The 15,813-nt window shown below is 39.6% G+C and overlaps 1 protein-coding gene across 17 annotated transcripts in view; it reads right to left on the bottom strand.

The window, feature by feature from the left end:
* The window catches only part of PKP4 (plakophilin 4), a 210,052-nt gene that overhangs the window by 30,537 nt on the left and 163,702 nt on the right, over window positions 1–15,813 (bottom strand). For 14 of the 17 annotated variants that reach the window (XM_074363696.1, XM_074363701.1, XM_074363704.1 and 11 more), the window contains 3 exons: window positions 14,191–14,414; window positions 8,423–8,551; window positions 7,111–7,324 (listed from right to left, as the gene is read on the bottom strand). In XM_074363696.1, the coding sequence (XP_074219797.1) occupies window positions 7,111–7,324; window positions 8,423–8,551; window positions 14,191–14,414 (567 nt within the window). The remainder of the gene's footprint in view (window positions 1–7,110; window positions 7,325–8,422; window positions 8,552–14,190; window positions 14,415–15,813) is intronic. The other 3 variants (XM_074363698.1, XM_074363702.1, XM_074363700.1) reach the window with 1 other exon arrangement.

The following is a 15,813-nucleotide window of genomic DNA, read 5'->3' as shown; positions in this document are numbered from 1 at the left end:
TCCTACATTCCCTGGAAAGGTATTTCCACCAAAAATAAATCAGCTTACAGTTTAAGAATGCTGACTGAGAACTGTCCAGAAGGGACGTAAAGGACGATTCTCTCTGTGAAGGCGAGGTTACAAATGTGAGCAGGTCACATGAGGGGACATCCTCCTGAGGGAACCACTCTGATGCAGAGGTAGCAGCGCGGGCAGTGGTCCGGCCATCCTGGCTGTTCATCAGGCCACTTCGGTCTCTGGGTCATTTACACTATCACAGAGATTTCCCTGGGAAACATCCTTGAAGCTGTAGGTTCCACAGCTGACTTTTGTGTGTTCCAGGCACGTGCTTCTTCATTTGTAACTGCATTAAAGCTCCCCCCGGCTGTCTGGGCCCAGCAGAAGCAGCTTAGAGACAGAAATGCCTCCAGCCCTAAGCCCCGGACATCAGACAGACTCAGAAACTGCAAAGTCCCTGAGGAACCTGGGCGGGGTCTCTTGGGCATCTTTTTTAAGAATTAAGTCATCTTTCTCACACTGACGTGCCCTGAGGGAGTGTTACTGTGGGGCCTGTCTGTGCTGAGGAACCCCATCCTGCCCAGTCTGGGCACCTGAATTCTACAGGGAACTCGAAGTGCTCCCCATTCTACCACCTCCTCTTGCTCAGCATTCAGAGGCCTGCACACAGAATAGGAAGTCAAATTCCCCTGAAAAGGTCAAATCTTTTCACCCTCTGACTATAAATCTTGAAATATTCACAAGACTAAAATCACATTTCACGTGTAGTTTGCGGTTGCTGTGCTAATGACCAAGTTCAACAGTACTTTTCTATACTCCTAGGTGAAATTCTGGGAGTAAAGGAGATACTGTGGCAATTTTTTTCTTTTCCCTTTTTAGTGGTAATTTGAAAGAATAAGGGAAATGACAGGTGAAAACGGGCATTTGCACCCCCAGATCTCAGGGCTGCCTTGCACTTCTTGGTGGCCTGGAGCCGGGCCAGCATGAGCAGGGGCAAGGAAGGGAGGGCTGCAGCCTGCATGTCAGGAACCCAGCCTAGGGACTCAATCTCTCTGCACCCCAGTTTCTCATCTTGTAATATGGGGGGCAGAATAGAAGATTCTTTAAGGGCCTTTTCCAGCTCCAAGTTGTATGACTCTGAATTAAGTAGTTGTCTCATTTATCAAAAACTATTTTTGTCTTATTACCAATAAAACCTTTGTCATTTTATTTCTCATGACTAATTTTTACGGTTGGCGATGTTCAGTAAGTAAGAGTGCACGTTTCTGTTGCTATTATTTTACAAAGTGGGCCAGTGGTAAGGCTCCTACTGACTTGGGCTGGGAATTGGGAGGAGGTGTTGCTGGATTTCTGAAAACTACCCAGGCGGCTCCTGACAGCTCTGCGGGCCCACAAAAAGCAGGACAGAAAATAGTAGGCCAACTCCTCTCTGGACCAGAGAATAAATGACTGTTCTGAAGGCACAGTAATTAGGCCAAGGGGACATGTTTAGTAATTATTTCATCCTGTTGCGGCACGTAACAGTCCAAAAGGCTGAATGCGTGCCTGTTAAGCTCTGGCTCTTTACAGGACGTCCTGCTGTTTGCTAAACTTTCGCCTGGCCCATCTACCCTTCATTGGTGCACGACTATCATGTTCTTACTAATTTACTGTCTAATTAGAAATATGGAGCTAATGATCAGGAAGGCAATATGCCTAATTTCATGTCCTTCATAGTATCTGGAAGCCATCACTGGCATCCAAAAATTTTAAAATAAACAATGTGGAAATATTTTACTTAGCCATATGGATGAATAATCACTTGCTAAACTGGAAGGAATGTGAATATAGCAGTCATTTAAACAAAGTCCATTATTATTCAAAGGCTACTTTCTGGTATTTAACACCAGTGTTAATGGGGGCAACAGAAGTGTGATAAATTTTGGGACATCTGGTACATTAAAAGGCATGCCTCTAGATTCGATGTGATATCTTCAATTTCTACAGTTTAAAAAAATGATGCTTTCAGGATGCTCAATAACTTGAAACTCATATATTGTAGCTTAGAAACACTATTTAATTATCTTGAACAAATGAGTTCAACATATCTTTTCTAGTGACAAGATGTTCCCGCTTTCCATCCATAGTTTGTGGTCTAGCAGACATTCGTTTTATAACCCAACTGGGGAACAACCATACTTCTTGCAGCTTTCAGGTTTCAGCACAATAAAGGCAGAAAGTATCTTGATAATAAAAAACCTCACCCAAGCACCTATACATATCAGCAATTACTGGAAGAAAAGCTCATTAGGTTTCAACCTGGAAAGTGTTCAACACAATGAAGAAAACACAAGAATCATGTTACACATTAGAGAACTATTTTAATTAACAATGACAGGCATACTGTCTTGGGAAAATATACTTGGCCAAAAGTATTTTTTCTTTTTTTCCCCCTGCAAATAAAGATGTGGCCAAAAATGCAGGCGCTGGGCAGTTATTACATTTAATGCATTTAAAGGCATCTTTTTAAAAGAATAGCTAAAATTTCTTCATTTAAGTACATTAAAAATGCCAAACTGAAACAAAGGAGACTAGAAGAAAAGGCTTTGGATTAATAACTAGGTTGAATTACTTAATATTAAGAACAACAGAATACCTAGTTTCAAGGGAAGTGTAACTTCTTCAAATAATACATTATTTTGAACACAACAGTTCATCATGCTCTAACGTTTCATGATCCTAAGCTGACTACAATTTACACAGAAGAACTCTTAGGCCAAACCTACCAAGGCCAAGCACCCTCAAGGTTGGCCAGGGCCGTAGTATTTTGTGGAGATGCTGGTAGAGCAATAAAATTTGGAAGGATAATGTTCTGTTTTTCAAAGGGGGTCTTCTAGGAGATGGGCAGCTGATAGGAAATGCTGGGTGACGTGGTCACCCAGCTCCCTGCTGCCCACGTGTGGAGCAGACATGGTTTGCTGAAAATGGTTCAGACTGGGACACACTTTACTGGTAAGATGTCTGGGAGGCTGGATTTAGGACTAATGGGGCTACCCCTAGGCAAAATGCGCTCCTGAGGGCCTATCTTCTTGCCTTCTGGATAACCCTGCTGCTCAGTCTTAACCCCACGAAGTAATGGGCTCCCCATCCCTGTGGATTCAAGCACATGGTGGGTGGGGTGGCTACTTGTGTGTGAAAGCTGTACAAGGGCTTCATAAATTGGATGGCTGATTGGGCAAAATGAATTCTGAGGTCCCCTCCAACCTTGTGATTCTACGATTTAAAGACAGCTTCTGAGTATTTGGTTTAAGTAACAATTAATGAAAGAACTCAGGGATTTCTTGATGTTGTCATTCTTTAAAACATATCAAGGGATTAGTTGCTCTTAAAATATTACTGGTATCAGTTAAAGCTGGTACCACTAAATTCTGGAATTCAGAAATGTGAATAATTTTTCATGTCTCCATAAATCTTAACCTATAAATATATGTATACATGTAATACACACCCCACCACCCCCACCCCAAGCAACTCTGCTAGATTTGTATCATGACTTGGTAATTTCATATCAGGTAGGTAATGTTTATATACAAATCAAACTTGGGCTGACATTTAGCATTTTGAAACTGGAAACTCAATTCTGAAGTATTCTAGTCTAATTCCTTTATATATTTTTACAACTCCCATTCCAAAGCAAAGACTAGTTTTGGAGAGAGCATTTCATAAGCAATCAGTCCACATATCAGTGTAAATCGTTAGAGGTAAAAATACAGAGTTATAAAGCAGTTCTTAATATTCCCTACCCTGTAAGTATGGCCCACAAAATACTTCAAAAAAAGTCTAAAAGGTACTGGCAGCTGTTTCCAAAAAAGAAATATCAGAGTTTGTTGCTAGTTTTACACTGGAAGTGATACAATTAGGGGAGTAGCTTTTTCAATTAGGAAAACTCACATCCGCCTTTCAAGGTCAAGGTCCATGTCTTAAAACATCTTGTGCTCTCAGCAACTTAGTACTGTACCCACACAGAAAGGATGAAATATGGAGTAAAGCATCTAAATCAGCTCTCACATCCAGAGTATGCACCTGGTAAATAAGTGCATGAAAGCCCTTAGTATCAAGTCTGGCTCTACTTCTAATTAATTTGATTTATTCTAAAATGAAAAAGAAATCACCGAACTTTCATGTACTTTACTTCTTGTTTATTCCTAAATCACACAAATTCCTTGAGCTCAATTCAGGAAAGGCACTGTAACAGTTTCTCCCAAGGATAAAACCTCAGAAACAAAAATCCAGCTAAGACTTACTCCTCCTTTGAGAAATTATGACAGAAGAAGCAAAAAAAGCTCACGGTAAGGATGTACGAAACAAGTCGTGATAGATCTGCCTAGTTAAACGAGAACCAAGTCTGAGGAGAGGCTGTGCTTCCAAGGTCAGGTTGTCCCTGGATTGCCGCAGACCCCTCGGGGAGCTGGCACACATCACTCTGCAGCCTTGCTGGCTGCACAGGTGTGTTACTGGGAGAAAACACTCCAATGTTACACAGGAAGTTCAAAGTGATGGGAAAGAAACATCAAGCGAGGGAAGAATGCGCTCATAGACTGTCTTCTCTGTGCCTCCCTAACAGGGAGCTTAAGACAAATGTTGGGGTGTAATCACAGGGATTGTGTTAACTTCCAGATCGGATATGTTTATAATCTTTTTTCCTTAATTCTATTTAGCTTTTTCTAATTTCATTTTATACACACACACAGAATACTTACTTATATGTAAATGTAAATCATTTATTTTTTGGTGTGAGAGGGTCTGATGTCTTAAAAGCATTTTAGAAAGAGGGAGTACATACTAAGAAATCAATATGTAATTTAGATGTGTTAAAGCATTAATATTCAAACTACACTGGGGCAGACAATCCATTCTGGAGTTTAAGATTATACGTAAAGTGTATTTACTTTTAGTATGTAAATTTCATACCTTATTTGAAGTATGGTGTACTTATTTCGAACATGAATACCTTATAAGAAAGCTGATTCCCCTTAAGGGAGGGTATAGCTCAAGCAGTAGAGTGCATGCTTAGCATGCACAAGGTCCTGGGTTCAATTCTCAGTACCTCCTCTAAAAACAAACCTAATTGCCTCCGCCGCTACCAAAATAAAATAAATACAACAATAAATAAATAAAATATTAAAAAAAAAAGAAAGCTGATTCCCCTTAATTAAATATTAGATTTGAGATGGTCTGCTACATTCCCAACTGTCACTGAATTACAGCTGACAGAACCACAGCTCTGATTTCACACTGGAAGCCAGTGGAGAACGGGATTAATTTTCACAAAATTGTTGTTAAAATTTTTAAAAATTAAGTATCTCAAGCATGAAAAATAGCATAGCAAATATAAAACAAACACCCAGGTGTCCACCACCCCTAGCTTTGCTAAATACAGTTGACCTTTGAGCAATAGGGGTTTGAAATGCACAGGCCCACTTACACACGGATTGTTTTCCATAGTAAATACACAGAACTGCACCCCTGGTGGTTGGCTGAACCCATGGATGTGGAACCAGGATACAGAGGAACTACCTAGACGGAGGGCTGGCACCCCCAACCCCCATGTTGTTCAAGGGTCAACTATATTAACACGCTGTCTTACTTGTTTCAGATTTATCTTTCTTTTTTAAAGAAACAGAGCTGAATTATAACCACCAATCCCCCTTTCTCCATCTGCACCTTGAAAAGGTAACCACCACCCTGAATCTGTCTTTTAGCATACCAGTGAAAAATTTTACCTTTATTGCATGTGCCTGTATCAAAAAATAAACTACGGCCTCACCTGAATATTTAAAACTTACACCACAGTACCACACTGGGCTTATCATTCTCCAAATGTTTCTAGAGATTTATCTGTTGCTACAGATAACTCTAATGCACCTGTTTTAACCCTTACATGTGGCTTCACTGTGCAGACATACTGTCATTTATTTAACTGTTTTCCTAATGAACACTTGGTATTTCCCCCTAATTATAAAAAGGTCATTAATTCACCCTCCTGCAGAATAGTTCTTTCATCTTGACCTCAAGAAAAAGCATCATTTGGTTCCTCTGGGAATCTCACTCCCCACACTGAACCATCATGCTCTGGCTGTGAAATATTTCTCCCACAGCTCCCTCTTCTCCACTGCCCACCCTTCTTTCTACCGCTGGTAGAGTTCAAGCTGCTATCTCTAGACTCCTGACCTCCTTGTAGGCCTCCCAGTTGCCAGGCTCCTCTATTTCAAGTCAATCCCTGACCCGCTGCCTGCTGGAAGGGTGCATTTAAAAGACCAAACCAGCCATGCCATGTCCTGTAGCCACTCCCACTGCGCGTGGGGGACAACCCTCACACGAGTTCCCCAAACCAGGCCTGCGTTTCTATGTGGTCTTGTCTCCTTTAGCATCCTCCTCCTGCCGGTAGCTCCCACCCCGTATCCCATGCTGTCTCTGAGCCTCTGCGTGTGACTGCAAACGTTTCCCCTGTCTACCAGCTAATGCCTCATCCTTTAGGACAGCTTTGGTTTCACACTGATAGGGAACTTCCCTGCCCATCCGCCATGCTCCCAATGCAACATCTACTGAGTCCTGGCGCCTGCACTTTTCACTGACATTCACTGAACCACTTGTGTTCCTTCAGAGTCAAAGTGCTACTTGAGGGCAGGGACTGAGTTCTTTCATCTCTACGCCTCCAGTACCTAGAAAAGCATCTGAGTTACTAACAGGTATTCAGACTCTGGCTGAACAGAGGGGAAGGTAGTCAATCCACTACGTACAGTTTGTTTTCATAATGAAGGGGATCCAGTCTGTTTAAAACAAAGAATATGTAATAAAAAATGACATATTCAGCCGTCTGTGAACAAGACATCTGTTAGCTGATACTTACGCATTAGCAGATACAGTAAATGACACTAGTAGAGATGACTCTGCAGCACTACAAGACCTGAGTCATCAGATTAACTCACATGCAGCCTGTGTCAGTTGTGAGCGCTGTATCATCACTTCTTAGCTAGAACCTCCAAGTCCTTCATAACACCACTGTACAAGGGCAGAGTCTAGATAGATGGTTTTCAACATTTCCTTTGAGACAAGATCACATTTTTTACCCACCTGTGACCAGCTCCCTTACTTCTGCATCAACAGATTTTCTCAACAGTCGCAACAAGGCAGGTATCCCACCAACATTCTTCATTGCTATTTTATTTTCATCTGTAGACTTGCCAAAAACAAGGTTTCGGAGGGCACCACAAGCATTCTTCTGAACTTCTAAAACTCTGTGGTCCAAAAGGTCGACCAGATGCTTGATTCCCCCTAACCTGCACACCTAGAATAAAAAATTAGGGACCAGGACTAAGTGACACGTGATGAATCAAATCAGTGATCAAACAAATGTCTGTGAGGGAAAGATGATGGAAAACAGACAACTCCAGGTCATTTCAAAAGGTTACTTTTTATTCTAAATAACACATTTTATAAATTTTTAAGGACATGCTCCAAGATGAATCTCTTATCATGGGTTCATGGCTTAAAGAAGGGAAGGGAGATCGAGATGGATTAAAGGTCACGTGCAGGGAGCACGGCCATACTCCAACCCTCTGAGCGCACGCAGGGGTTATGCTGTCACCTCTGAGGGAAACCAACAAACACACAACAAAGCTGTATGCGGGGTCAAAGACAACACAGGAAGGTATTTTTACTGGAGCCATTTGGTTTTCAGAATTGTTTCTCCAGGCTACTCTCCCTCAATCTTCTTCTATGTGTCACTTTATTAGCACATTATGAGAATATTTCTGTGCTTTATTTCCTGCATCCACCTTTAGGTCTATAACTGTGTGTTGTTCTGAATATTAAAGTGATGAAAACCCCTAATGTTCTATGTGACACTGCAGAGGGAAAAAAGCCTAAAGTGTTAAATCAGTGACTGTGTTTCTACAAATGCCAAGAAACCTTAAAATCTGAAATAGAATATTCATACATGTTCAGTATTAGTAACAGTTATAAATCCTCTGTAACTTTACTTAATTGTCTGCTGGCACCGATTTTGACCAGTATCTCATAAAATACATGTGTGTACACTAGTACACACAGTAATTTTTATGTAATAGAGTTTTAGAAAATACTTTAAAAATGCAAGTTAAGTTGATCTTGTTTTATGTTTTGTAATAAGCTAATGAAAGGACAAAAGATTTGAAAATGCTAAACGCACTCTAAGAAATATACTCCTCCTAGTTTTCCCTGAGAAATGCGGAAATGAATAAGTTCTTAACTAAAAAGAATAAAAGAGTAACTAGTATCAAAATACCCCTTTAAAGGGGTCTCTAGATTGCATCTGGTCATTTCTTAAGCACGCAGCGGCTAAAGGGAAAGGCACCGCTCTATCCCCACCCCGCCGACGCCGGCATCCCGGCCGCTGGTCCTGTACCTCCATCTTCACTTTGTTGTCGCCAAAGCACAGGTGCTGCAGGTAGGCTGCCGCGTTTGCCTGAACCGACGGGAACTGGTGCTGCAGCATGTGAATGACTTCAGGGAGCTCGGGATCACGCCAGGCAAACTCCCTGCATGAGGAAAACATGGCTTCATAAAGGAAGATTCCCGTTTTACCAATATACAGAATGAAACATTTGTCAGAAAAAAAAAAACCTCAGCTGAGGCCACAATTGGATGGTACAAAAATCCTACAATATACATACATACATAAATAATTTTTTTCTGCTGATGAATATATGCAGAGGCTCAGATGCTTAGGATCTTAAAGAAATCAGGGTACATAGAATGATTCAGGGGAACAAAGGAGGTTCTTAATGTGAGTAACTTTTCCATTCTTGTTTTCCTCCTCCTGATTCTAATTTTACGCCTTTCTACCTATGTAGAGCCTGCAGGTGCAGGGCTCACGTGAATTTCAGCTGGGGGAGATGGCAGGCCCGAGCAGGGAGGAAGAAAGGCTACTGGAAATGTTGTGTGCCTGACAATTTTTAAGTAATTGAATATATATGGTTGCTCTTGATAAAAGAAACATAAAAATATATTATAAAAACTTTTTTTCAGTAATTCTATATCCAGAGAAAACCATTGCTGACATTTCCTGCTGGTCTTTTTTTCCTACACATGCAAGCAGATGTCAGATGTGCATTTGCATGTACAGAATTTTTTTTCAAAGATTTACATTATGAAATAGTACGTAATATATGAGCACCTATTCTGTGCCAGGCACTATTCTAGGTACTTTATGCCTATTAATTCATTTATTCTTATACCTTACAGATGTGGACGTTGAAGCAGAAAGGCTAAGCAACTTGCCTAAAGTCACCCAGCTAGTCAACAGTAGATCAAGCATTTGCCTTCAGTCTGTGCTGCCACTCCCTATGCTACCCCATTTCACGTACAGTAAGTGTATAATCGTGCTACTAAATACATTTACATACTGTTATACTACCTTTTTTTAAGGTAACTTCACATTGTCAGAATTTTCTGATGTCATTTGACTGGCTCACTATTTGGAATCCTTATTAAATGTGAATTTATGCTTATGTTAGGTAAAGATCAGCTTCTTACAAATGGTTCCCAAAGCAACACATTTGCAGACTGTGGTAACAGGATAAAGTAAACCGTTAGTCAAAAATGAATTAATCCTGAATAAACCTTTTGCAAAAATCTTTGAATGACCCAGTGATACTTCTGTTGCCCAGTTTTCAAAGGTCCAGGGTTCCTCCTGGTCTGGGAAGGCTCCACGTAATCACTGGGTCGTCTACTACAAAGGCGAAGGCCTCTCCATACCTGAACACACACATTCAGATCACCACTAGTGCATTCTTACTCTGCTACAGGTGCCCCAGCAGGTGCCAGAGATAAAAACATGGAAAAAGACATGATTTTATGTACAGGGTCTTGTATGTCAAACTAAAAAAGTTTAGTTTTCATATCAATAACAGAGTTATTACTTACTGAGTTTATCTGTGTCAGGTGTTATGCCAAGACCTTTTTAGGTATTAACCTCATTTACCTGACTGCTGTCCCATGAGGTAGGCACTATCAGATAACATTAGATATCCACAGAAAGGAACCGAGGGCTAGTAACTAAGCAGTGGAGGTTAGTGGTCTATGTTTTCTCCACACACAAGGAACAGAAAGCTGATGGAGGTTTTAAAGCTGGAGAGTGAGAGAAAGCAACACGGTTACATTTCCGTGTAGGGAGATAACGGCTGGTGGCAAGGAGACTAGCCACTACCCTTAGATGTGGTCAAAATAAAATAGAACCATCCTTGATATTTCTCTTTCTCTTATCCTTCTCATCCAATCCATCAGCAAGCTCTGTTGACTATCTCTAAAATATTTAATACAAACCAAATCCATCCCTCTCTCCATTACGCCTCCTACACTTTCTCTCTGCTTCAAATATCACCCTCTCCCCTGTCTGCTCTGCATGGCAGCCAGATGATCTACTGAAAACTGAAGTCAAGTGAGATAGCAATTTCTGGCTTGGGGGACAGACTGGGTGATAATGTCATTAATGGGCATTGAGAAAACCACAAATGCCAAGAAAGGCGGGATAATGGAGCAGAAAAAGCACAGCATTTAGAGTTAGACTGCCTATGGTTAAGTTCCAAGTCCTTCAACTGCCATGTGATTCTGAAAACCAGTTGGTTATTTAGACCTTCAGGTTCCCCAACTGTAAAATAGGAATAAAAAAACTGTCATTTCTAACTTCCTCTTAGGCTGGCTCTGATGATTAAATTGTGATGATGTACATTACAGTGTTTTACATGCTTTGAATTACGATCAGATGTTTTAATATTCATCATCCCTGAAAAGTGAACTATACTAAGTAGGTGCATTCTCTGTAATAAGTGTAGATTTCCTTTTATGCACTGAAACCATGTTAACTACTTCTGATGAAAATCTGTCTAAAGCCTATTATATAAATCTACGATACAATCAACAGACTGCAAGGAGTATGATTTTATCTTTCCCTGATGACCCAATCATCACAAATACATATTTTTGTCATTTTTAAATGGCATTGGGATGGTCAAGATTTCCTGGCATCCTTGAGTGCCACTGGAGCCAGACAGCACGAAGGGGAGGCTCCAGCTGGAGATGGGCAGTTGGGCTTGGCTGGCATAACTCCAACCTTGATATTCAGCAAAAATTTATCCTGGAAAGACTGCTATCAATTCATGGGCTGGCCAAGTGGCATCAATGCCTGCCAAAATTTACTTCATCAAAACCTAAGCCCAGACTTCTGTTTTGAACCATAACACAGTAACTGGTACTGGACTTTGCCTTCCCACCATAAACAACCATTAAACTGGACTAAATGTATGAGGAAACAGTTTTCAGGCTCCAGACAATAAGTAACACAAAAATGTAATCCTTGAAGGGCAGGGCAGGGGGCATCACCCTGGGAACCTCATATTCACTTGGCTTTCTGCCTCAGTGCACTTTTTGGATCACAGCACAAGAAGCTGAGTCCAAATGGGCATAATGGTCTTAGTGAACTGAGGGGTAAAGACTGGACTTGGAGATGCCAAAGAGGTCAAAATTTGCAGAGCAGGATCCTGGAGAGGAGAGAGTTACGTAGAGGAGATTCTACCAGTCTGTACAAGGATCACTCACAAGTCCTGAGCTGAGCCCTGGGCTGTACATATGCAGGCACATGTAAGTCTGGGGAAAAGTGGCTGCTGCTGGAACGAGAGCTGAACATACACGAGGTGACACTGGATTTGCAGCCCAGTCACAGTGCAGACCTCACTGATAACCTCAGCATTTAGTGTCCACAAAGGCCATGTTTAGGAGTAAGAACCATGCCACAGAGTAAGGGCCATGTGTGAGTGAAATAAATGGGAAACAGATCTGTCCTAACAAAGAACAAAACCAACTGTGACAGGATCAAAAACACTTGTCAGTAATTTTGTTATTTGCCACATCCTGAATTTTATATCCAGCCAAACTATCCTTTAAAACTGAGTAAGATAAAAACATAGATAAATTAAAGCTGAGAGAATGTATTGCCAGCAGACATGCAACACAAGAAAGGCGAAAGAAAGTTCCTCAGGCTGAAGGGAAATGAATAGGGATAGAAACTAGAATTAATAGGAAGACATGAAGAGAATTATAAATAAGTATGTAGGTGAATATATAGACTATCTTTTTAACATAGCTTAATTTTGTTAAAAGACAACTGATTACAGTAAAAATAACAACACTGAATTATGGGTTTTGTAATCTATGTAGAAGTAAAATATTTGACAACATAAAGTCAAGGGGATGGTAAATGGAATTATTCTGTTCAATGTCAGAGCCGAAGCCCTGCTCAAAAAGAACACTGTGGATGCTGTCATTCTTTCAGACCCTGCCACTTTTCATAGGAAGTACCTTGCTACTTGCTTCAGATGAATTATTTGTACTATCAATAAATTCTGCTTCCAAACCAAACAACTGTTAAAAAAAAACTCATACATTTCTTTTTATGTAGAAAACATCAATAACTTCTTCAGTCTTACAAGGATTTTCAGGCTAACTATAACACATAATTAATGATAAAGTAGGTTTAGATGTGAATAAAAATACTAAAATTGCTATTTTAAAACTAAAAATTAAGTAATTGTTACGAGCTTTTTATTTTGGCTTGAATATTCAAACTTTAAATTCACTTGGATTCCAGTTTCAACTAGAATAAATGCACCTGTTATTATAAGATAATCATTTATTCATCTTACAAAATGCATTATCAGTAAAGTTTTACATAATCAAAGCTGGCACTAACAATGTTATGCATTAGACTATGAAATTATCATACTATGAATAACTGAAGGATATTATCAGACATGAAATCCTTGTTTACTGTGAACAAGCTTCTGTGAGAGTGCAAAACTAAAGTCTCCAGGAATGCATATTAAATGCAAAGCTCTAATCGCGCTTCACTGCTTTTCTGGGTAGCTGTTCTTTTCTCTTCAGGATCAGTCTAGGTATGGTCTAAATTACCTACAATTCAAAACCCTTTTGAGAATTTCTGTATCTATAGGGACGCCCTAGGATTTTGTTATTTTGAGAATTTAAAAAAGCGGAATCATGTAAAAATATTTCTGATTTGGAGGTGCTATTAGAGAAATTATTTTTAAAAATCCTGAAAATGACAGAAGGGTAGCAAATAGGAATAGCAGAACCAAAAGTACATATAAACTGTAAAGAATTTAAGGCAAAAGAGTGAAGTGGAGTGGTTTTAGCGGGGCACTGGACTTCCTAATCCACTCAAAAGTACCTTATTTTGTTTTAATAACCAAAGCCTCACTCATGCTTTTAAATCACATTCATTAGAATAAGATGGTAGGTTGCTAAAAATGAATTGATAATAATAACAATTTTTCAGTGAAACTACTATTTGCGGGCGATGAGTGAATGAAATCTTGCTAATATATGCCTTAAAATAATTCTCAAGCTGCTTAAAATTTAACAATTTCATTCTTTCAGAAGCTGAAATTCTCTTAGTTTCTAAATTTATTTATTTCCTGAGTATTTCAAATGGCTTTCATTAAAGATGAGGCTAGTTTTTCCAAATCAATTAATTACTAAATGACTCATACTTGTCTTAATAAAATATGTTTTCTACAGGGCCAAATAAAATTAAAAGGAGAAATGTCTATTAATTGCCAAATATTTTTGGCTTATGAGACATGAGAATTGCTTGTGAACTATTTTCCCCTAAATGGCAGAAAGCTTTTCAAAGGACCTAGTTAATAAAAGCCCAACACAGCATTGACCAATATGATCAAAAACGTACATGGCATTAGTCTTTCCCAGTTTAAAACAACCATATGCATTTTCTGAAGCCATCATCTAAGAAGTCAGCCAGGATGAAGGAACAGGTATAAAATGAGCCTTTACAATCCTCTGTGTAGTTCAGACTAAGAGGCCGTCCCAGGTAGTTGCCTTGGTGAAGCATTTCAACGATGGATGCAGACACTCACACAGACCTGCATGTTCTCTAACTTTATTACTAAAGCCTGGAAAGAAGGAACCTATCTTTAAAATGAAATTAATCTCAGTGACCCACCGTGCTGGAAGACAACTGGAAATATGAGAAGTAAGGAGTTATTGGTATTGTAATACACACAGTGACTTGGACAAAGGTTGGAATGAAGGAAATGGTTGACCCGGAGCTACGGCAGCACTCTGGAGACTTGTCGGCAGTACTTGCCTGGGGTCCTTCTGAATGCTGTCTATCGACGGGGATCTCGTGGTGCCATCGTCCGCCGGCGCTGCGGGCTGAAGCCTGTTGTAACTGCACTCCTGCACTCGGTACTGTATTGGCCTGTAGGGCTCCGCGTAGGTAGCTGTTGTGTTCAGAGCATAATTATTTCTTTGGTATGTAAGGGTACTTCGTTGGCTGGACGTCCTTTGCAGATTTCCAACACCTACTAGAAAGTCAACATTTTAAAAAAGATTAGAAGGTTCTCTGCCAGGTGATAACTTTCCAAAGTCAAAATATTTTCTATTTTAAGGATTATAGTTTTTAACAATGATACAAGTTGCTTACTTTTAGGTCCTACCAATCTAGCTCCTTAGTGACAGAATGGGTGCTGAAGTTTTTAACATACACAAATAATATTTATGTCAATTTTATTAGCAGGAAAAAACAAGAATGAAACAATAAATCTGCTAACATAGTATTACAAGTAAGATCAACAACAAAACTGCAAGCAAAATATAGGAAATAATTAAACTAATCTTAGAAATAAATCGCAAAACTTCGTAATTTCATTTTAGCAACAACCAAAGAGATATTTATTCAAGTTTATACAAATTTATTCAAATGTGTAGATAACTGAAACCATCAAACTTTAGACAGTGTATATAGGTTACTTATTTTGATATACTTTTATTTATAAACCTATGGATTTTGATAACACTGGAAGATACATATCACAAGAAAGAAGACAGATATCAAATTCTTCTATAGCCACTCCCTAAAATTACTGTATAAAGGTACAGGTACACTGTATTTAACATTTCTTTCTGAACTATTGCAGGAGGTATTTTTCCAATGATTGTATACATATTCTTCCTGCAATTAAAATATTTTAACATTACTTCTTAATCCTATTAAAGAAATTCTTCAGTTTACAGAGCATAACAGGTGAAATATTTCTTCACTAACATCCATTAAAAATTGGTACATTCTATTAGGAAAAAAAAATACCTCAGTGGACAGAATTGTCAGTTTTTGGCAAGAAGCAATTCAAACTCAGCCTGCTCCCTTGTGGTATTCTGTGAGGTATGTCTCCTAGAGCTGTGCTACTTTAGGGGGTTATCACTGCTACCAGGAGTTCATTTATGGGCATGTTAATAAGCCTGTACTACCTCTTTTGCATCTGTTTTCTTTTTAAAGAGAGAGCACCTTGAGACTCCGTGCGCCAGACCTGCAGCAGTCTGGCAGGTCCTGTGGCCACAGGCTACAGCTTCCGGGAGTGACAAGTACAAGGGAGAGACGCACTAGCTCCCGATGTTTATAAATGCCATCGCTGCGTTCTGTCCCAGACTGAGTCCATCATAAGGAATATTTATTTCATACTCTATCACTTGAGTATTCAGAGGAAATCCACTATCTAAAAAAGAGTAATACCAAATACACCTGGGCTACACATGTGCTAAATCAAAGATAAGCCAAACAGCTCACGCAGGGATTTTTCCCTAAATTCATGTCCTAGGCAACAAAAATTATAAGGAAATATTCCAAAAGAGGCCTTCCTTTCTATATCTGATATGCGTCTAACCCAAGGAGTCAGATCTATAGCTCTACAAACTTACTAGTCAATT

This window comes from Camelus bactrianus, chromosome 5 (assembly GCF_048773025.1).
Source record: "Camelus bactrianus isolate YW-2024 breed Bactrian camel chromosome 5, ASM4877302v1, whole genome shotgun sequence".
Classification (NCBI taxonomy): domain Eukaryota; kingdom Metazoa; phylum Chordata; class Mammalia; order Artiodactyla; family Camelidae; genus Camelus; species Camelus bactrianus.
This window is presented reverse-complemented; position numbering and strand designations above follow the sequence as displayed.